Source organism: Gouania willdenowi, chromosome 8 (assembly GCF_900634775.1).
Source record: "Gouania willdenowi chromosome 8, fGouWil2.1, whole genome shotgun sequence".
In the NCBI taxonomy this organism is placed as follows: domain Eukaryota; kingdom Metazoa; phylum Chordata; class Actinopteri; order Blenniiformes; family Gobiesocidae; genus Gouania; species Gouania willdenowi.
In genome coordinates, this window is record NC_041051.1 from 22,249,494 (window position 1) to 22,273,752 (window position 24,259).

General features: G+C 37.9%; 1 protein-coding gene across 1 annotated transcript; it reads left to right on the forward strand.

Moving 5' to 3' along the window:
- Window positions 1–1,831: 1,831 nt before the first annotated feature.
- On the forward strand, window positions 1,832–23,723 carry ppp1r1b (protein phosphatase 1, regulatory (inhibitor) subunit 1B). Its single transcript, XM_028455923.1, has 5 exons — window positions 1,832–2,278; window positions 16,215–16,298; window positions 18,140–18,215; window positions 19,796–19,939; window positions 22,137–23,723. The coding sequence occupies exons 1-5, from the start codon at window positions 2,165–2,167 to the stop codon at window positions 22,289–22,291; spliced, it is 573 nt and encodes a 190-aa protein (XP_028311724.1). The 5' UTR covers window positions 1,832–2,164; the 3' UTR covers window positions 22,292–23,723.
- Window positions 23,724–24,259: the final 536 nt, after the last annotated feature.

A 24,259-nucleotide genomic window follows, 5' to 3' on the forward strand; every position in this document is an offset into this window, starting at 1 on the left:
TTGCTTGAAAAGTTAACATTTTTCAACTTTGAGCGACTAGGTTGTGCTTGACCCAGTCGCTCATATCACGCAAGTCACTTCGCTTGAGGGGAGATAACTTGAGGTTGTGAAAGAAAAGAAATACACATTTGCAGTTAAAAAAATAACTTTAACTATGGACATACTTACTCTAGGTATGACCCTTTCAAATCAATAGGAAGAAAAAAAAAAAAGTATTATTAACCAGACTATACATCTGGTTAATAATAATCATCATCATTTTAATATTGCAATATCTGATTTCTGGTCGCTGACATTTTTTATTTTTTTAAATACTAAATTTCATGTTTCAATAAAGGCTGGCGTTCAGATGCTCATACACTGAGTCCTGTATTATTTCCTTAAAAACTGCACTTTTCCCTTAAAAGCTCTGCAACTTACACAACAATCTTGAAACTGATTACAATGCACTGTGTCCACAAAGTTTTAGAATCTTTTTTAACAAAATGCAGAACCCCTGCCTACTTAAACCATAATCTGAAATATTTGCTCACAGGACAAAAATCAGTTTGCTTTTAATGAGTCTCAGGTTGACAGATATAACCACAGTGTATTGCTTTTACCTTGACCTTTATTTAATTCTGCTTATAAAACTTCTTCATTCCCCTTAGTCCTCTTCTCCAACCAACTCAACAACAATCTCCTTCATTACACTTTGTGCCAAAGCTCAACTCTGCCTTATGGGTAATCCCTCTTCTCAGCACTGTCCAAATCCCTCTGCCATGTCCGTGAAATAACAGGAAGGCAGTGAAAAACTGCACAGAAATAACACAGAACCAATGACATTCCCTTACGGGGCCATAAACAATCTACCTACTCTCTCCAACTAAAGATCTTCATGTTTTTTTTTTTGTTTTACAGCCAACTGGCTCCCCATATCTCCTTAATCACCTGATATTTATAGGCCAAACATAGGCAACTGGCGGCCCTCAGTCTAATTTTTTGCAACCCCCAAAGCGAATCCCTCAAAATAGTAATTCAAGAAGTTGGAAGGAATATAAAGCCCAACATAATACACAAAATAACTCCAAGATCACACAAATTGGCAGCAAAATGCACAAAAAACACACAAAAGCATGAAACATGAATTGACAACAAAGACAAACACAACAACCACTTAGCCAACCTAAATGATTCCAAAAGCACACAAAACAATAACACATGACAGAATAGTTCCAAAGACAAACAAAATACATCAAGAACACAAAAAATAACAAAAACGCACAAAATTACTAAAAGGTGATAAAATATCAAGATATTAGATTGGTGATTATTTTATATGCTGACATGAATGTTCATCATGTGGCACTCAGATCAGATACAATCACAGCTTTGTGGCCCTATGCTGTGATAGAGTTGCCCATCACTGGTATGGGCAGAAGAAACGTCCCTGCTGTTGACAGTCATATTGACAGTCATTGGTTGTAGAATCAGGCACACCACCCTTAAATCCTGTGATGTCAGCAGCATGGGCTTAGCAGCTGGATCCCCACGTTCATCCCCTCCTGCATTCGCCACACATCACTCCCTCCTTGTTTATCCCACCTCATGCCCCCCCCACCACCACCACCATAAATCTCTCATTCACAAATAGAGGCCAAAAGAGGCTCAGCTGATGGGATGAGATTATACTTTTTTTTTCTGATTACAAATCTGCCTTAGCTTAGACAGGCAGAAAAACATACCCTCCCTCTACTCCACCGCACTGGGTACATCCTCTGTTCTCCCCTCTCCTGTTGGTTCCAACTCCTCCCTCTCCACCTTTTTTCCACCACTGGCCATTCCCCTCTACAACCAGATCTGTTAACATACCTCATTCACTCCTGCAGCACAGGTTTTAAAGTAGAGCAAGAAGAGAAAGAGTGAGGGTAGGAAAACCAGAGCAGCAGAGGACAAATATAGCCACCACAGGAAAGGGAAAGGGAAAAAGAATGTTTTCTGACACTCTTTATGGTATCTGAGAAAACAGTGAGAAGGTGTCACAGGCTGTGAAGCAGCAGCAGAGGAGGACGATTCTTTCAGGAGTGGGAATACCCAGCAGTGGGAGGTTCCTCCACGGAGATTAGTGATTTTCAGCAGCTTCCTCTCCCCTCTGCTGGGAGTCAGAGCCCCAGGATCCAGAGCCATGGAGCCCTCTGTGTCCAACCAGGCTGAGGAGGAGCCCAAGGAGAGGAAGAAGATCCACTTTGCTGTGCCGTCCTCTGCACCAACCAATTTAGACCCTCGGCAAGTGGAGATGGTGAGTTAGATTTAATAGATACCGATTAATTCTGTGCATTTGAAGACATCTTTGTCTCTTTTAGCTCTTAGTTGGGCTTTTTATACTTCCCAAGTGGGTTGAAACAAAAACAAACTGCCATTGATAGAAAAGAAGAATGGATCTTTTATGAACTCTTTACTAATTAGTGCCTGAACCCCCCCCCCCCCCCCCCCCCCCCCCCAAATTCTCTCCTTTTAATCCATGTTTTTGCAGACAGATCTTGATACATTTTCCACATTGAGTTATTCCACTTACGCTAGTTTCACAATAACTCATCTCGACCTGAAATGATCCCATTCCAGCTGCCAATAACCTATTATTATTGTCACTCACTGTAACCTTTAACCAAAGCTTTTTTTTCTTTCTTTCTTTCTATAAAATGCACTAACAAAGCCTGTTTTAGATCATAAATAAGAAGGCCAACATTTGTTGTCATGAAAAATCCAGATCAACAGCTTGTTGCTCCCGAGGATTTGAAAAGAAAACAAGAATGGAATGTTTCATTGGGGCAGAAATGTTCTTACAATTTAAAAAGCAATGCTGGCAAAACATCTGTTAAGCAGTCATGTGACTCAACAGGACCAAGTTACATATTAAAACAAAAAAGCAAAGTACAAAAAGTAGCTTTGGAGTTTTTCTGATGAGTTTTAAATCGCTGACAAAAAGCTACAACTTTGTTAAGGGCTGTTATAAAAATGTGGAGAAACCACATCATTGTATGGTTTTCAGGTATTTTGAGTTATTACATTTTCTAAAAATGTCTATATGAGAAAATGCCTGGCCCACGTTTTGTTCATCATTTGTATAAATGTCCAGCTCTGCCGCTGCAAAAAATAATCTATCAACAAATATTTGTGATCTGAATTTCAGACAGTTTATGCCCTTGATGACCCTTACATATTCCTATAATATTACAATATGTAGATAGGGAAGGTTTTTAACACTATGTCAGCAATTCCCCAAAGTAACAGACATTTGATCGAGAATCCAGCTGTCCTGAGAATGTGATATAAAATGACAAAACAAATTACATATTTTGTCATGTTTCTTCGATTTCCTCTTACATCAACACAAATAACATGCCAATGCTCTCCCTATTGGCACTGAGAAACCACAGGATATCAAGCTACCATATGTGAACTATATACACAAAAGCATTTCTCACTTCTTTTTTTTTTCCCGAGTTGGACCTCGTTGCTGGATCACCTGATGGTCAAAGAGTGATCACCTATTTTTAGGCTCATACCTTGGCTTGGTTCCAGCAGCCTTACCCTTTGCCTTCTAAAAGATAGTCTGTGGTGAAGCTTCTGCTTCTCTAAAACTGAGCACTATAGTCCAATCTTTGTATGCACGTTTTGTGTGTGTTGTGTGTGGCTAATGGTGCATGCAGGTAGATGTATGATTATCATTTAAATAACTGAATACGCTACATTTAATAATGCCTGAAAGAAGAGAGCATGTGTTTATGTGATGTTTTTTAAAGCATCAACTAAAGCGGATGGAACAATCCAGCCCAGGCAAAAACAGCTACCGGTAATAACCTATATCACTCCCTTCCTGCCTCATAACAATTGCTTGCTTTGCTAATGAGTTAAAATGATTCTGCCATTCCCTGGATAGTGCAATAGCTTTTTGCAATCATAAAGTATAAACCTCAAAATTGCTATGAACCTGACTGAGCTGTCTTGTTACCATGTTACCATGGAGATAAGTTGTACAGCTATTTTGTTAATAGCACCCCCCACCCACCCTTGACATCTCAAAGGTTAGCAAGAATCTTAAAGGTTAGCAACAACTCTTTCGCTCCATAAGGTTGATTGCATGCAGATGCTTCTGAATGTTCAGAATACAATTTAATTATCCCCCTTTGAGTATAACACGCCCCTAGGAGTGAGAGAAGAATTACTGGAACATTAATCATCTATTTCTACTTGGATCAAAATGACAGCGATTCACTATATAATTAGAATTAAGGATATTCATGTTTGTACTCATGTGGAAGCTGGTTTGTAATCTGAGGGTCACTGGTTCCAATCCAACCTGTGGGATGTTGAGCAAGTCCTTTAACCCTAACTGCTCGTGTTGTACGTCACTTTGGATAAAAGCGTCTGATAAATTCAATTGTAATTGTTTGGGGCAAAATTATGATCGGTAAAGGACTGGGTCAAAACATCCCCTAAACATCATGTTTTTTTTAGATGCAGAGCAGATAAGACACACCCATCTTCACTATAAAAAGAACAAGATGCTATGCTAACTGTATCAGTGTACTCAGTATCTCTATTTGCAATTCTCTAAATCCAACCCACCACAGTTTGCAGAGTGGACAGGTGCTAGTTTTTATAAGAAAAGTCACCAATACGTCAGCAAAATTTGATTGTAATGATTTCAACCCATAGAGGGCAGTCACTCTTACAGTTTTACAACAAAACACGTCAATTTGAAATTCTAAAATGTCAAGAATTGGACAGGAATCAATCAACAGCACTCCGTCTTCCGCAACTAAAAAAGTTGTTTTGGAGTTCAGTTGCAGTTCAGAAAATCCTTATTTAGAAGCTTGCGGATGACTACCACAACACTTTTCGGAAATAAACGTAAATGTATCATTATCAGCCCTCTGGGGCCCTCTACTGGGCTGGGGGTCAGATCAGTGGTAAAGTGCTGCCACTTTATAATTCAGGTCACTTTATAAATCATGTCCTTAATAACCGGCACCGATGACATGTTTATTGTATATATTTTTAAAGATATATTCTTATGAACATGTTATCAAGAACGTATTATTGCATGCCTTTTTTTTTTTTTTTTTTTTAATCTGTTCTATTCTCTTGTTTGTTATTGCACCTTTTTAAGCACCTGTAAGCCAAAGCAAATTCCTATTTGTGAATTCTGTAGGAACTGACTGCAGAAAAACACGATGCAGTATTATCAAGTCAGCCTACCTTGGCCTTGGGCCTCACTCCCAGTGGCCTAGTCAACACTTATTATAAAGGTGACAAATCTCTTCCCGTTTATTGGTAAGCTAACAGCGACGTCAAGGTCTGTAAATGTGACCGTTCACAGACGAGCCCATGTCCGCTCTAGCGATTAGATTATGTTATGATTCAGTCCTGTTTATGCGGACTGTAAATCATAACCAGCTACATCAGAATTTGAATCTCTTCCCATTTATTTGTAATCTATTCCAAGGACTCTAAATGCAACTGTTTACAGACGAGCCCATGTTAATGCTATTATACGGTATACGCTTCAGCATATGAGTAGGTTTTGAGTTTAGCCTTAAAGGTGGAGAGGGTAGCAGCCTCCCGTACTGAGACTGGGAGCTGATTCCAAAGGTGAGGAGCCTGGTAGTTGAACGCTCTCACTCCTGTTCTTCTTCTAGACACGTTAGGAACTTCCAGAAGGCCAGCAAACTGAGAGCGGAGTGATCTGCCCAGACGATAGGGCACTAATAGGTCTCTAAGATATACAGGAGCTTGATCGTAGAGCTTTGTATGCTAACAGGAGGATTTTAAACTCTATTCTAGATTTTACAGGAAGCCAATACTGGAGAAATGACAATTAAACATTCTGATTGTGATTCTGATTGCGGGGGCGTGCGGCATCTCTTCCTCTTACTGGTGCTTTCTCATTAATGGTGTGAATCTATGTTTAGCTAAAATCATTGATACAATGTTTTTTTGCAACAATGTGCTTGATGTATTGAACCAGTTGAATGGGTAGGGGCAGATTGGGGCAGAAGAGTGGTCTTGACTTCATTTCTATGCTACTGTAGTGCTGCATGCCTTACATCTCCTTGATGATGTTGGATTAGAAATTTGCTGTTAAAAAGAACAGGTTGGAAAAAAATAATTCAGCACTTTATATTTTTTTAATCATGATTTAAATACAACAGATATCAGAATCCAATCATTTAAAGGCTTCAATTGTAACAGTGATGCCTTAAGGAACAAAAATTGGTACCTGCTTTTACCCCGCTAAAACAATGTTTCAATGATTATATTCTCCACTGTGAGGTCAGTATTAATGCTCTGACAGTCAAACCACATGGCTTGTGTTTACTGTCTCTAATGCCATCTATGTGCACTTTAATCTTGCATACTTTACAAAGGATGTACAATGAGACATATTAGGGTCATGGTGCAGCCACCACGTCTCTGATTACCTTCAAGCTTTTACGGAGTCTTAGCTTGGAATTGTTAACTCATCAGTTTAGAGGAGAATATAATTAGAAAGTTCTCTTTAACCTACCCTCTTCCCATTCTCTGCACCACAATCCCTCCAACCATTACCCCTCCCTCACTACCCACAACGCTCTGGTGTCACGGTTCAACATCAAACAGCGACCTTTGATGCAGCACGTGTTTGTGGGTAAACATGACTAGTCTGGGGGACTGTCAACACGAACTCCCAGAAAGAACAGCTCAAATGGTGCAAAGCATGCTGGGATATGACATATAACGGGTGCACCGTGGTTTCCTGAGCGGCGACTCTCTGCTCACTCTACCTGATACCATGTAAAGAAAAAAAAATGAATGTTTGAAAGAGGTTTTAAGGCATTGCAGTAAGGAAATAATAATTATTTTAATTTGTAACTAATAGAAATCCATGATTTTGGAAAACGTCAATGGACGTCTGTTGTCTGTGGTTTACGTCTGTATTTGTTACTTTCCGGTTTTGACAGTTTAGAGGATTAAATTGGTTAATAACCCTAAAGAAACATGTTCTTTTCCAGCATATGTCATTTTACATAAAGTCTCTATTCACATTATTTTTGCTTCCCTCGTTTTTCCATGGAGTCATTATGTTTTTCCCCTGAAAGTGATGTCCACCTGATGTTATGACCTTGAAATCCTCGTGCCTATTTTTCTGGGTCCTGTTTGGATGGATGTGTAATGTATAAACAGGCTGAAAACATAAATATTGAGCACTGGCTGAGTGATTTGTCTCCTGATTACACTGTACACAAGGTGCTATAATGTCTGCTGTTGAAAAACTACACTCTACGTCATCAGTGTGGCCACATATTTATTTGGTTGGTTGCTGCAAATATTGTGTTTAGTCAAATCAAGCTCAAGGAGGAACAGTGACTGCACACCATAAAGTGACGGATATCAGCGTCCTTGTCGTGAAATGTGACGCACCTATCTTTTTAGAATGTCATATTTTGATAGCGCTTTCAGAAAACTATTGTAATTTGCACTGTATAAATACGTTTGAGTTGAATTGAATTGAATTTTGACTGTTGACCTGTTTGTAAAGGTGGAATAAAAGACAAGATTAGAATGGTAGCAGTAGTGCAGCAGGGGTTAAGGATGGGATCAGGGATAAACAGGATGTGTCACAGATGAGACATTGATTTGTCACCGAATGTCATGCATCATATAGTCAGTGTGCTTTTCGCAGCTGAGTCAGAACCTGGACCCTAACTGTATTGTTCAGTGGCTGTAGCTGAGTGCCCCCCCCCCCCCCCCCTCCTACATAATTCAAAGCACAGATAGATATTTTTTTCTCATGTCGGAATATGTCACACACTACATGTAGTGTTGAAGTGGTTAACATGTACGCCTCACAACAAGAAGGTCTTAGGTTTAAGCCCTGGGGTGGACTTTGGGGTGGTCTTTTCTGTGTGGAGTTTGCATTTTCTCCCCGTGTTTGCGTGGGGTTTTCTCCAGGAACTCCGGCTAATTGTTAACCCTAACCCTAACCCTAAGGCTGAAATAAAGCTTGACTAAATGCTCTGACATGATTAACTCCTTACTAGCAGAGCATGCAGCATGATGACTGACGTTTATAAGCGCGCACGTAAAACGTTTTACGTTCGCGCTTAAAACTATTATATGCTCCCTTAGAACTACTTTTTACGCGCTCGTATATTAGTTTCACGCAATTAATAAAATATCTATATATATCTGCGTCCATTTAGGGGCTCAGTACGACCCTGAAATTAGGAGCAAGTGGGTCAGAAAATGGATAGATAGAATACATTGATTATTCTCTGTGATGGATTGCGCCAGAGGTTCAGAGGTCCGGCACACAGGAGATCTGTGCTACTGAGGAAGGTTCGTAAATCCAGGAAACAGAGCAGGGTCAGACACGAGGAGGCACTCCGTAGTAAACATTGGAATGTATGCACACTGGGAAACATGACAATCTCGCACAGATGAGAAGGAGGTACAGGGTTACATTCTGAAGGGGGAAAGCAGAGGCTCATATGAGAGTAATCACACACAGGTGAAACTAATAAGGCTGATGAGCTCAGGAGCAACAGGAGGGGAGGGAGATATGCATCAGCCGACCCCCGCAACTCTGAAAATGAGCAAGTGGGTCAGACGATGGATGTATTATCAGGCATAACTGTGACCGTCACCAGCCCTCCTAAAGATATTGGATGCAAACATTTCTAAGTTATATCCCAAGGTAAACTATCTCAAAGCCCCCTGTGTTTGGCTGTAAGCACAGAATTTCTTGAAAAAAGCAATCTGGTAAGAGGTAAAGTGCAGTCACAGCTTCTTTCACCTTCACTTATGTAACATCAAATAAAGAAAAATAAAATGATGTTTAAAGCATTACTAAACCTAAATAGCACATGTTATTCTGTTGACACAGGACACAGCAAACAATAGGTCTTAGCACTTAAGTACAAAAATTAAGTATTTGCACCATGTCCGTCTCCGTTTGTGTTCCTTTTCTCGCCTCAGGATGGTCACGCTGGTGTGGACCTATTGAAAGAAGCACTGAGGCGTGACTCAAAACAAATAAAATCCGTCTCAACCCTTGTTTCATCAACTCAGACATGTTTTCCGTTAGTGCTTAGTCTGCTTTTATCACAGTATTTATTCATCATTTTATCTTTTTAATGATCCTATATGTAGGCGTACCAGGTCAACACTTCCAATACATGTTATTCATGTATGGCCTACCTCATCTGATATATTCATTTGTTTAATGTCTATAGACACAATGTACTGTAGCTTTAAACACACAAACACAACCATGGAAGATCGAATACCGTGCACTGTTGGGAGGCCTTTTGCATCCAAGCAAGGATAACTGTGCAGTAGTAACAGTAACATTATGGTCATGACTCATATCTTCTGTGGATGCATATGATGCTGTAGATGTGAAGTCATAGCTACATTGTCCTTTCTTTGTACCAGCGCGTTGACCTCTAAAATGAGTCTTTGTACACCATCCAGCACATGAAGAGGGAAAGCAGAATTATCTCTGGTGGCATGTTGTTAGCTGTTAGCTGTGCTGTGGTTTCTCTGAAAGCTTTGATTGGCATGTTCCCTGTGTACATATAGCAGGTGGCTTCCAGTCTCTAAGCCACCAGTGTCATATTTTCTACTATTGTGGATCTTTTGTCTTACAGTGTGGAGAACAACAGGCCAAATAGCCATGAGCTGCTCATTATATAAACGCTGGAGGGGCACTGTGAGACTGTGAAGGGTTTAGTGCTTCATCTAAGTGTATTATAAATACGCCCATGGGTGGGCCATAATTATATTTTCTTTCTAGAGGTCATCGTGGAGCTTCTCCAGATGCAGCTCATCTGTTGATCTAGTTAGCCGTTGGTGAGGCCAAAGGTCTTAAGTGAAAGTGTTGTGTGAAAGCACCCTCACCGACATATAGGAACTCAGCGTCGCTGGGTGTTTGAACAGGAAAAGACATACAGTGCATATCTGACGGGGCTAAATAGCACTTATACCTCTGACCTTCTTATGGCTGGAAACAGTGATGCAAGCAGTGTCAGGCAGCTTTTCTCTCAGTAATGAATTGGTCCAGAATCATGTCAAATAAGCTGTTTTTTGCATGAAATTTATGCTCACTGCTCTAGCTTTAATATGTCATACTGTTAATAATAATAATAATAATAATAATAATACATTGTTCTGCCTTTGTCAGAGACCAGGCCTAATAGCCTAATACTTAGAGAATCAGAGAGATACATTTTTATCACAAATATGTGAAAGAAATCAATTAAAGGAGCAGGTAATAACATGATTTCTGTCATGGTTTGTCTGCGTTGGCCCTACAATTGACTGATGACCTGTTTAAGGTCCACAGTACACATTATTTGGCTACAGTGTCATGTGACCCTCATTAAGATAAGCAGGTATGTATGTATGTATGGATCGACGTAAGTATGGACGGGACACCACTGGGGAAGATGAACTTTTACTCTGTTACATAGATAGGTGCTCGTACCCATGGGTTGTGTTTCACAGAATCAAATTGTTCAGAAAAGTTTGTTTATTGGATATACATAGAACACGACTGATGTTGTAAACATGACTAGTAAAGCACCTACCCTTTATTAAAAATAATGATGCACAGTAAATAATACACAAAAACAAAATAAGCTAATGTATGTTACAAATTTTAACATACCTCAATCATTTTCCTGAGAAATGCAAATAGTAAGTAGAATATAGTTCCCAGATAGCACGCATACGTCTCACCGATGTCGGCCTCAGATCGTGCTTTGGCATTCTACTCCTAATACGTCATTTTGTGTGTTTTTTTCTCCCCAAATAGGTGATACCACTTATAAATTTGTAGAACTGTAAAATGTCACTTCCATGAAGCTGTTTTTGTGCTGGGGCTCTTTTGGTTATGCTGCTAAAAATACATTTATGATCATGAACTGTGTCTCTCTTTATTTTGTCCACACATAATAAGCTATTTAGTGGTTGTATATTATTTTTTGCTGTTGATGTTGTGATATTGACATATTTCTATCAGATTTAAGTAAATACTTGACTATGGATATGGAGATATTTATACTAATTGAATGATCCAAGATAAATAAAGGTTAATATAAGCTGTAGAGAGGCCGCGCTGATCATCTTTAATGTCTATACAACGTCTGCCCAATGAGCAAACGCTCTCTATAATACATCATTCATCAAACCGACGTCGGCGAGATGTATGTGTGCTATTAGGGTTAATAGAAGTATAAGGGAAATATATTATAGTACAGTTTCATCAAATAACAAACATAATATCTTAACAGTTGTCAATGAGAACATTTAAAAACATGTGAAAAACAAGCTTTTAAATGACATTAGGGAACATTAATATTCATGTTGGTATGGTTTGTATCAGCATGCCTGAGGACTGTAAAAACTGTTACATTTCTACGTAAAACTACCCGCAGCTGAGCTATTGGAGAGTTTGAGCTTCAGTAGTGCCTAAATGACTTATCAACCATCTTAAACCCAGTCAAACTACTGGGGAAGACGGGTTTGTGTTACTGTGCTGTCTTTGAATCGGAGGCAAATGGGTGCTAAGTTTTATAAGCCTTCTATCTTATCTCAGGGAGCCTCTGGAGATTCCTCTGATCTAGTTTAAGTTGTCCCACTGCAGCAGCTTTTAATAGGCCTGGCCACTAGTGCTCAGGGGAGCAAACCTCGTATCAGCCAATCTTTACTCAGGTCGGTAGGCAAGACAGTGCTGAGCCAACACACACATTTACACACGCGCACGTATAGAATGACATTATGTGCACAATCAGAAACATGCTAAGTCAACAGATACCAGTGACCCATGTACCCATGAGTCCAGCATGTATTTGAGTTTTTGTAACTGCGTGCTTTGTCCTGAATTTAACTAACGGGAGGAAGGAAAATAGAAATATTAAAATTAAAGTTTAGCTTCTTAAATATTTATTACTCAAAATTATTGACAAAAACATGTATATTCAACGTGTATTTTAAATAAGATGCAAACTTTAATCATTTATTTTTAAAGACTCCCCGCGACCCGGAAAAAGAGCAAGTGTCATATTAGTGTCAAACACCAAATTCCAATACGGTCTATGTGGTGATTTGAATTAAACAAAAAATACCAAAAAAAAGGCCAAAACTGTAAGCAAAACTTCAGATAGTTTAGCTCCAGATGTTTGTTACTAAAATCTTTATGATCTGTACGTAGCTGGTAGTTGAGGGGTGCAGACATTAGCGGGATGTATTATTTTTCTGTCAGTGAGTTTCAGTGTTTATCTTGTTTTCTAGAAGCAATGAGGCACAGTCTGTAGTTTTACTAAAACTAAGCAATGTGCATGAATGTTCACACAATTTTGGACTATTGCAGAATGAATACAACAATAATAATTAGAATTTTTGATTTTTATTAACCTCTCATCCACACATATCAGTACTTAGTTAACATTTGTATACATGCACACAAAATAGTAATAATATGCATTCATATTATATATTCTAAATATATTCTCACATTGTAGTGACTATTTGTTTATTTGTTTATTTATTGTGGTTCTTCCTGGGGTCCAATAAAATAGTTGCGTTAAAATACAGAAAAAGTATCTTTCGCCAATACAATAATTTTACATTTACATCTTCAAAACAAAAATCAGGTCATCATACTAGTAATAAGTTATTTAAAAATCATTAAACATTATCCCAATGCAAATTCTTTAAACGCAAAATGATAAAAGCTTAGATAATAAAACTGAATTAAAGCACAAATACATGGGGGCTTTGACTTTGACACCCTTCTATTCCTGTTCACAAAGCTGTTTCAGTGTAAATTTAAAAATATATACAAATGATTCCTCTGTGTGAAACCTAAGTGCTGCTGCTGCTGCTTCTAAAAGGCCACCTCAGCCTCCTGCTTGGAGCCCCTCATTGCAGGTCCTCCACACTTCAGTGGATGCAAGAAAATAAAATGCTAGTGGTAGAGAGCTTTTGCAACATCGTGGGCAGGGGGTTTAGTGATGCAGAGAATTGAGAGGGGGAGGTAGGGATAAATCATAGCTGGTGTAATCTCACACGCTGTGCTCCAGTGTTGATGTTAATAAAGAGTTCACATACGACATTATGTAACACGGACAGAGCAGAAAGGTTTTAAGACCGGAAAATTACAAGTCACTGTGTAAGTCAATGTCATCCGTCATGGTCAATGTCACAAAACAGATTTTTTTACATCAAGTAACATGAAGTTACATGACGTAACAGATAAAAAATGTCTCAAAGAACTTCATGGCACAGCAATCATACTCACAATTGAACACATTTAAACCTACTGAAGTTGCTGAGAAAGGATTATTGCTCTGAAACAAAGACAGAAATTAAGCCTTATGATATATTGCACTGAGCAGATTAGCTCTTTAGATTAAAAATGCATTACTGTATCACATTAGTTATTAGTCTATATTTATTGTAATATGCGTAATTGATCATAGTACGGATGTTTGTTCATGCACCTTTTCTTCAGGAATTCTAATGTATGTAATTCACAAACACATACAGTAGCTACTATTCAAACCTTTCTCAATGACTGTTTCTTGTTATTACCCATGATATATTCTCTTAAAATTCAGTTTTTTGAGAGACTGAGCTTCTATTTACACAATATTGAATTGCTTTTTCCTCATAAGCATTTATTTGGTCAACTTTGTGTTGGTTTGCTTGAGTGTTTTGTTTTTTTTTCTTCTTAAATTTCTTTGTAATACTGAATTACTGTAAATAACAATGATCCTTTTATGATCACTTTGGATGTTAGATAATTCACTTCCCATACATTGTGTGGGGAGTCTGCATTGTCTATGTATTTTTTGCTCTTTCGGAGAGTGTCCCAAATTTCAGATCCTTCCTAGCAAAGCATACTGTAAGTATATTTTTTAGAGTAAAACAGGAATAATATACAAAAACATATACATGTTACATTGTGCATAATTGCAACAAATCTAGAATGATAATATCTAATATTTAAAAAAGGATGCAATGATTTAATAATGATCCACTAATATTTGTGACGGATGTAATTCAACATGTCTCAACAAGTGCATGGTCATGGCATCATCTGCCTCTGCTTTCCCTCTCTGTGAACCTCCTGAGGCTGCGCTGCAGGACTGAGGTGCAGGTGTCTCGAAGTCAGAGACAGCAGGCTACTGAGCAGCGTGATACTTGCCGATGGGGGTGTATAAAGGGGAAGGTCAGAGAAAACTGCGTTGATGATTGCTGCTATTAATAGAGTGAAGGAAAAGGTAGAATTGGATTGGACGCCGGGTCAGCAAAGGAAGGATAATGTGATTTTAGCAGGGACGCTCTCTGGTGAGGTAAAGGAGAGGAGTGGATGAGGGTAATGTCACTGTCAGCAAGTGAAGGTTGGACATGGAAATAAACTGGATGAAGGAAGTCAGGGATGAAGTGAGATGGAAAATGAAGGAGAGCAGAGATCATGCTAGTGGTCCAGTTGAGATAGGAGGACTGAAAGTTGTGTGATGAGATGTATCTGATGAATCCTAAATAAGGCTGGAATCCACGTTTGATTAATTTGTGTTGTTAAATATGGCTGCAGGAGATTGTCTCCATGTGTTTCACACTGATGACGCACTTTGCCTAACAAGACTAACAGTAAGAAACACGAACACAACCTCCATGTGTGGAGTTTTCATGCAGGAAAGAGCTTTAGCTCACCTTCTGAGGTGTTGTGTGTTGTGGTGACCAGCAGTCAGCTGCTTTATAACATGATGGCCAATGTTGACTGCTCCACAGACTCTACACCTGACCTACTGACACCACATCACAGCTGCGTCTTTGTTTCCACTGCACACATTTTTAATTTCTATTTTACAAAATTAACATATTGTTAAATCTGTGGTAGCCGATTAAAAAAAAAAAAATAAATAAAATCTGAAAAAATATTCCGAATGAATTGAAAAGGTCATATACCCAGTGTAAGTATGTCCACAGTTAAAGTCCAATAACAGCCTGGATATTTTTCCTACTGCATTTTTTCTTCTATTGTATCATATCATATTGTGAATCCGTGTATTGTCCCAACCCTACTGATTGGTGCGTGGGCCCTGTAATAGACTAGAGCCCTTTCCAGGGTGCACTTGGTTTTACGCCCAGATTTTATTGCAATATTTTTGTGTAGAGTTTGCATGTTCTCCCTTGTTTTATTTTTTTTATTTTTTTTTAACAGTCAAAAAACATGTATGTTACGTTTATTGGACATTCTTAGTACATGAGTGCGTCATTTTACCCCTGCATTACACTGCTGTTGTTTCATAGGTGTTTTCTGACCATTATATGCTCGGATAGACATCAGCATGATCCCTGAACCATGCACCGGAAAAAGCAGGTATACTGTATGAATGAATGAATGAATGAACAATCGATCTTAAAACCCAAATGTCTTTTAACTGGTTTGGTTTACATTCATGGTTGTCTTCAGTCATATTCCACTATACTGGTGGCCCACACCAAGCTTTTCATGACTCTCTTTTATTCTCATACTGTCTGTTGGTGCTTGCTCCCCTTTGTCCCACTTCTTTATCACCTCCTGGCATTTTATCCAGCTGTGTACTGAAGGATTTCTCATACACATCTGTGATATGTAGAGCTGGAGTTGCTTTAAACAAAATAAAAGTGACCAAAGCTGTTTGTTTAATGTGACAGTAGAGTATGTGTTCCTTGGAACCCAAAGAGTTTCCACTCTCTATAGGCCTGTTTAAAGTCTATTTGCCCCTGGATTTGCCCTATAGGCATTACCTATATGGCTGGGACTAATAAAGAGCCGTGTTTAGACATATGTCTGCATGGGTTAATCAACCCAAAATAGAATTTTCCATGAATGCTCAGTATACAAGGACGGAAATGAGTGCACTGGGTTTACCCATGTGCTATCAAAGGTGAATAGATTGTCCACGTCCTGTAGGCTACACACACTCAGTTAATGTGTTCTGTTTGGCTTCACAGGGCTACCCCCCCGCTATACTACCCACATTCAGTGTTAAAGGTTGCTGCTTGCTGTTGTTACATCAGCAAAAGACAGAAACACTAGTCAAATGCTCATTGCTGTGAACTGCCACTATTCTTGTACACCATTTTTCACTGGTATCTGTTGACTTTGCTCGTGTGTGTGCGCGTGTGTGTTACAGATTCGACGCAGGAGGCCAACACCTGCAACATTGTTTAGAGTAGCTGACCAGTCGTCCCCTGATGACGATCAGTCCACTCATCAGGTATGTTTGTTTGTAATCTTTATTTCGAACATGAGACAGTGAAATCAACACAACAAAACAAAAAATTAATAATCTACAATATATATGTATCATTATCATTAACATGCTTGAAAAGGAAGGAGTAGGAAGAAGTATAAAAACGTGTTAATCCTACCCCCTAATCTCTATTAATTATGTATACACACATGCACACACTTAATTTCCCATGTGCTCTACATGATTGTCAATATGGTAATATAGTAACATATTTACACATCAACATATGCCAATATAATGATAACTATACCTGGTTTTATAAATTAATATATCAGTGTCAACAGTATATCAGATATTCATAGAAATAAAGAAATAAATACATAAATATATATAATAACTCAGAGCCACTGAACCCCACCCCAAGAGCAACCACGGACAAAAAAAAACAAACCTTCAAGCTCCCTCCTCTCTGTATCTTATGAAAATGATTTGTTTATATTTATTTTTAAACTGGTTGATGGTTGGACATTGTTTCAGCTCCACACTCAGTCTGTTCCATAGCCTTACTCCATTATTTGTTACGCAGAATCTTAAATGTGAAGTCTACTAATTTTCCTATACCTCATCTCCTCTTAAGTACCTTTCATAAGCTTAAAAACAGAAAAAACTATCATTTTGTTTTTGTTTTTGTTCCCCATGTCTGCTCTGCACGTCTTCAAATCGTTTTGCGATGACTATGCACGTTTCGCAAAAAAATAAAGTAATTATATGTTTAATATTTAACTTGATTGTGACAGTCACCGGCTCGCAGTGCAAGGGGGGCGGGACATATGGTCTTTTTTCATTTAAATAATAATAATCATAGACGATGGAAATGATCTTGATTAGAACATGAACTGAAAATAAAGGCTGGAGATGACCGGGAATTATCAAAACTGTTGGAATAATTAAATTAATGATGCACTAAACACTGTTTCATTCCACTTATTTACAAAATGAGATTATTTAAAATGTGTGTTATCACTCATTCATTCTATCATTATGTTCTATAGTTTCTGAGTAAAATGTTGTCGTTGGACGAAAGGGGGTAAAAGTTGATCCAAAAAAGTTTGAGAACTACTGGTGTAAAAACAACCCATTGCTCAAACACTATGAAGATAAAAGTGAAGAGAGGGGGTGAGTGTGTTCTTTGGTATGAAAGAGCTATTTGTTAGAAGAAAACATTTCTTAGTGTTGTTACAATGTAATAACCAGACATGCCTGTGCTTACTATCATAACATATTAGTATCCACCACAGTGTTTCTCATACATTCATTTATTTGCGAACTGAGCGTTACATAGATTTTATTGTTATATTGTTTGTTCTTTCAATTTTTTTTAACATTATCACATAACATACATGCATTATGTCAGACAATGAATGACTTTGAAGCAGTTCTTTTCAACCTTGGGGTCGTAACCCCATGTGGGGTCCCCAGGAATTAAAATGGGGTTGCCTGAAACGTCTAATAATTGATGAAAAAATTACTGATTAAAATTATATTTTAGGTTTTTTTTTTTTTTTATTGTTATTAAACTATTATTATTCTTTACCACACACAATTTCAAACAAAGGTATTATATACTTTCACTTTCTCAAGTATTAATCTAGTTCAAATAAAATGCACTATAGCAATATCTGAGCTGCGACCCTGTATTTGTGAAACAGTATAACAAACATGATCAAAAGCTAATTGTGGAGAAAAAATATCTCTGCGGTCGCCAGAAATGTGTGATATAAAGTTAAGGTCACGACCCGAAAAAGGTAGGGAACCTCTGCTTTAAAAGAAATCAAACCGGCACTAATATTTCTCTCTGTTTGCAGTGGGTGGTTGGAGAAAATGGTGTGCTCAAACCCAAACGAGTCAATCCAAATGTGTACCAGCCTCCATCACTTAAAGGTCAGTGCGTCGCAGGCTCTCCTCTCCAGGTTGTGGCTGAGTGTGCTGAAAATTATCCTCATGTTTGCATCCTTTTTATTTTGTGTTTGTTTTACCGTGCTTCACCGCAGTCATTTACACCATTGCTTTCTGTAGCAAACAAGTAAAACGCTCAGGCCTGTGAGACAGACGGGGAGGAATGAAGAAACTTTCAGGCTTTCATTTTGGGTGTGTGCGTCTCTAATACAGTATTTAGAAGGTAGTTCTTTGTTCTTTGCACATTCAGCCGCAGGTTTTCATAGAGAAAAAGGGGTGAAAAAGAGAGATTAGAGTGTGACAGCTGTGAGACACACTGACAGTTAGTCCAGGAACGTCTGGATCATCCAGGATTACTGTGATTGTTGATACAGCTATGACATATGCACGTACAAAGGAACACAAATCTGGGCAAGATTAAAGTTTAACATAGTATATTAACTTGTTGTTTCTTCAATGTTTGTGGCACATACGGTTTTGTCGGCTGAGTTTATTCAAAATCAATTTAATGGTGTTGAGTGATGATATAATGAAACAGAAAGTGTCTGTTCTCCATCAGAGCTAAGTCATTATGGTTGCATAAAACACGCAAGGAAGGTTATGCTTTGGAGTTACTTTGGTTGACTTCCTTGTTGTGAATGTGAGGTTTTAAAAGAGCAAAAGACATGAAAAGTCAAGGTGACCCAGAGAGAAGGAGAGATAATATCACAAAATGTGGAATAGGGGGAAAAACCAAAGTGAAACCAAGTCTGTGTTCCTGCCTGCCCGTTGTTTCCCTATCCCAGACATAGGCAACTGGCGGCCCAGGGGCCACATGCGACCCTCGGTCTAGTTTTGTGTGGCCCCCAACACAAAATTGTAATTCATGAAGTTATATTAAGCCCATCATAACACACAAAACTTGGGAAACACAGATAATTACAGCAAAATGCACAAAATGTCAACACAGGTAAACAAAATGACAACAAAGACACTCTAAAAAAACACTTATACACAAAATGATTACAAAACGTGTACGAACGGACTTCAAAGACACACAAAATGCCAATGGAATTGCAAAAAATGACAGAAAAATACACAAAAAGACAACAATAACACAAATAATTAAACAAAAACACACATGATGACTTAAAAAACACACAAAAAGGCAACATAAATTTGCCATATTGACAAGAAAATAGACACAAAATCTCTAAAAACCAAAAAAAACAGGAAAACCTACACAAAAGGACAAATTCTTTCCTGTATTAATGCTCAGATTGGTCGTTATTCTAAATGCTAATATACATGTTGATAATGTGACCCTCTGATCAGACAATCACATTTTTGTGGGCCCCACTCTGATAGAAGGTGCCCATTTCTGCCCTATCCTAAGTGTTTAATTGTTAACCTGCATGAATTGCATGTGCTCGAAAACCCCCATGTGAGAGGCCTATTAAAATCAACTGTGTTGAAGCGTGGTAAAACCAGAACAACATTTCCATCTATCCCTGTCCCTGTGTCCATGTGTTTGTGTGGTTGTCTTCCTCTGTGTGTCCGTGTGTGTTATGTGGACTGGTGTGTAGCTGTGCAGAAGATGGCTGAAGCACACATGCAGCACCTAGGGGTGTACCCTCCTTTGGAAGACCCTTGTGAGGGGGAGGAGGATGAGGATGAGGATGAGGAGGACTACAGAAAGGGAGAGGAAGCATCTCCCACCAAAGCGGCTGGTGAGAGGAAAGCTCTCTGTCATCTGGCTGGGACAAAACCAGCAATTACAACAGAAACGCAGTGGCATAGAGAACAGCAAACAAACTTCCTCATCAGAAATGTGTTTTTTTTTTTTTTTTAATTTAAAAAAAAACAAAAAAAAAACAAGTCATTGTGTTTACATCCTAATTTGAAGAATGGTGCAGTATTTAATCATTGAAAACCTATTTACCAGTGTATGTTATAATTATTATTAGTCAGGTTCCTTTCAAAAAGCTTTACTATAGTTCACAATGGTGAGCTCAAGGCACACCAGAAATTAATGGCCCACACGTTGAGAAAGGCTACTTTAAATAAAGATTATAGTATTACAAAAAAAATAAAGGATAAATCCAAAAGCCTGCATGGAATAGAATAGAATAGATGATCTATTTTAATATTCAGTCAGTGTGTGTATAACTTATGCTTCGACCTTTATTGCATGTGTGATGCTTCAGAAGAGACCATTGTATTTTCACAACAAACCAGAAACACAATAAGTGCATGTTTTTCACAAGTGAACTGATGAGAGCATGGTTTCTTTTTGGTAATTTCTCATATCGTGACCCAAATTCACCCAGTACACACTTGAGATTTCATGATGAGATTAGATCAGGCTGTATATATCTCTATGTCCATCAGAGCACAAACTGGGATTTTTGGACACTTGACAAGGGCGTGAGACAGGAGTTGACCATGTTATTGTATTAAAAACCAATCTGCACCTTCTAATTTTACACATGCACTCTGTCATTACAAAAGGGGTGTGGCCTATTTGATTTCTCAAACTACATTAATACAACCATGAGCTGATGTTTTTGAGATAAAAGAACAAGAGGCATATTGTGAGGAACAAACAACAAATAAGACAATTAGAATATTATTCAGCAGCAACAAAGTGAAAATTAGCCATGTTAGCTTGGTGAAGACAAAAACAAATCCAATCCACAAACATTCAATCTACACTTTTTTTATCCTTGGATCTTTTGCCAGATATCATGGTTTGAATTGAATTTCTTTATTTCAAAACAATAAAACCACCTTCATCAGGCTCTATAGAGAACTTTGCTTAGTCAGGGTTTTTTAACAAACACTCTGGAAAACGTCAATGCATTCAATCAATATCGCAAAGGATTTCCATTATCAGCTAATGATGTCATCCTGTTTTTGTTCTCAATTAATCAAAGAGGTCAAAGGTATTCAGATTACAGACCTATGCTGTCAGACAACCACCATCTTCTTGCTTGACAGAAATCTGCTAAACCTGACCTCACCCCACATCAAGTGCAATAACCAAATATTCACAGTGATCTGGATCATATCACCAGGCTCATTCACACTTTAAAAGTGCAAAGTCACCATCAGGAGGTGCTGTAGACCCAGCTCATAGAGCCGAACATAGGGATTAATTGGGATTTTTCTAACTAATTTAGATTCAGTTTTCCCTGATAGCGCACATGCATCTCTCCGACGTCGACACAATGAATGAAGTTGCGTCGGCGAGAGGTATTATGGAGAGCGTTTGCTCAATGGGCAGACGTCGCAGACATCGGTGTTTGGTCGATGGATTAAAGATGTTCGGCATGGCCTCTCTACAGCTTATATTAACCTTTATTTAGCTCGGATCATTTAATTAGTATAAATATCTCTATATCCATAGTTGAGTATTTACTTAAATCTGATAGAAATATGGCAATATCACAACAACGACAACAACAACAAAAACAATATACTACCACTAAATAGCTTATTATGTGTGGACAAAATAAAGAGAGACAGTTCATGATCAGAAATGTATTTTCAGCTGCAGCCCAGCACAAAAACAGCTTCATGGAAGTGACATTTTACAGTTCTACAATTTTATAAGTGGTATCATCGATTTGGGGGAAAACACACACAAAATGACGCATTAGGAGTAGAATGCCGACGCACGATCTGAGGCCGACATCGCCGAGACGTATGCGTGCTATCTGGGTATTGATCTGAATCTCCTCCAAAATGTCATGGAATATTCTGTGTCGTAAGGTCTATATTTGGTTAAAATGTTGTACTTTTGAAGTCATCAAACAGACAGATAGATATTAAAAATAAATGCCAGTTAAAACGCTCATAATAGATACTGCAGCCTTTAAGCACAACTCATGATCTGCTTTCTGACATCAGTTCCTTTCTCTTCAGATCATCATGAGACAGCCGCCATCGAACATTTGGACAATTCCTCCGGCGTGACTGACAAGCAGATCCAAGCAGCACAGGATGAAGACGAGAAGCAGGAGGAAGAGGCAGAGAAAAAAGCTGCAGCTAAGGAAGAGAACAGACAGGGGTCTGATTAATAAAGAGGACAAAGTGGGTGAAGTGTTTAGAGGGGCATCGTACTTTAATGTAATGGTTGTGATTTGAAGGAAGAAAAAAACATTGTTGTTGAGGTTTTTTTTTTTTTCCTGAAATGCTCAAATGAGACATAGCTGCTGTAAATCTAAATGGACATGTATATGTTTGTAGTGCTTGACCTTTATAGGCTGGTTGGTTTTAAACAGAAAGGACACAAAGGGAGATATTTTCAGCCATTATGAGCAGGTGAGGAGTGACCCACAGACAGAGTGCATTGAAAGTAATGAAAGTCTGCGTTTCTCCACTATTTGGATGAAACTCTTAAAGATAATTAAGGAGCTTTTCACAAATCAGCACCAAGCAAAAACATATACAGATTGGCAACTGGATACATAAAGCAAACTTACTGTATGTATGGTGGGTTTTTGAAATGTGTGGTGTAGCTTGGCTATCTCCACTGCGGTGTGACACCATGGCCCACTGGTTTGTATTTGCTGCCATCTAATGGTTAATAGCAGAACTACAGGTTAAAGTGCTTTTTTTTTTTTTGCCTCTACTCTTCTTTAAACTGGAACCTCATAAAAAATAAAAAATACATTGAACAAGTTTTATATGTGAAGCCAACATATGGATTCAAAACTCACCAAACTCTCCTTATTAGTTTCCTTATCTGCTTATTTTTCCTTGATTTTTAACACCTGTGTAAAACTGAATCAACACCAAAATGTCTGTAGTCTAAATTCATGAACTCATTGTGTGTATGTGATTTTATTTTCTTCTTCTTCCATTGATGATTTGATTGTGTATTATAGGCACTGCTACCTCTATTTACCTCCACAATTAGTCAACATTTGTTAAATCAGTTAAACTTTGGGCAGAAGAGTAAATTTAAAATTTTCACTTTACACTTTTGTAAAATATGTTTTATTGATCCCTAATTATTTATTTGCAATATCAAAATTTGGTCTGAGAGCTGTAGGGTTTTTTTTTTTTTTTTTTTTTTGCAACGTCCTGTATTTAAGGCACAAAATATAAAGTTATGTAAAATGACAACAATCTATGGGCTTTGTACATAGTACCATTTTGTATTGGGTAAAAATTTCCACATTTTTTTTAGAGATATAAATGTCATAAATAGGATAAGAAAAGGAAAAGCCATCTTTTTAAAACTCAAGTTTTGTATTCTATGATCAGCCCAACCTCTGACATACCCACAAGAACAATTGTCCTTTTTTCCTCTGCTCAGCCCAACCTCCCCAATCCTTCTCACCAGTTCAAAATAAATTAACAAAGCACAGCCAATTATGAACTCTTAGTCTTATGTTGTCTTTATTTTTCCCACTCATCTTTTTTTTCCCTGTCCGTAATGTGCTTGTTTTTAAGTGACAACATATCAAAAATAAAGTATATTCTTTTCCTAAGCACTGTTATAAATTCATGTGTGTGTTTGTGAGTTTTTCGTGCATTCGTGGGCAGAACTCAATCCATCCATTTTCCAAACCGCATGCTCTTTTTTTAGGGTCGTGTTTTATTTTGGATAACACAATCTGAATTTAAACAAAAAAATATGTGAAATAATGGTGTACTGTACATGCCACCTTATATAGTACCAATGTTTGCAATGAATTTAAACATGTTGTTGCTCAAATCCATACATTGTCAACAATCAATGTCCTTTTCGCAGCCTGTTTTGTTGGTGACTTGTAACAAACTGTCAGAGCCCTTTTAATCTCTTATTTTGTTTTCAGTATAGTACAGTTGTAAACAAGCATTAGTGCAGTTGTTGAACACTGAAAGCTTCATCAATACATTCACCACACCCTTTGTAAATAGAAAAATAAAATATGATTTATTGAAAACATAGATATATATTTTATTCTGACACACATACATAAGCCTGGCCCGATTTATTTTTTTTATTTTTTCGTTCAATTTTAATCTTTATAAATTGATATTTAAAATGACAATTG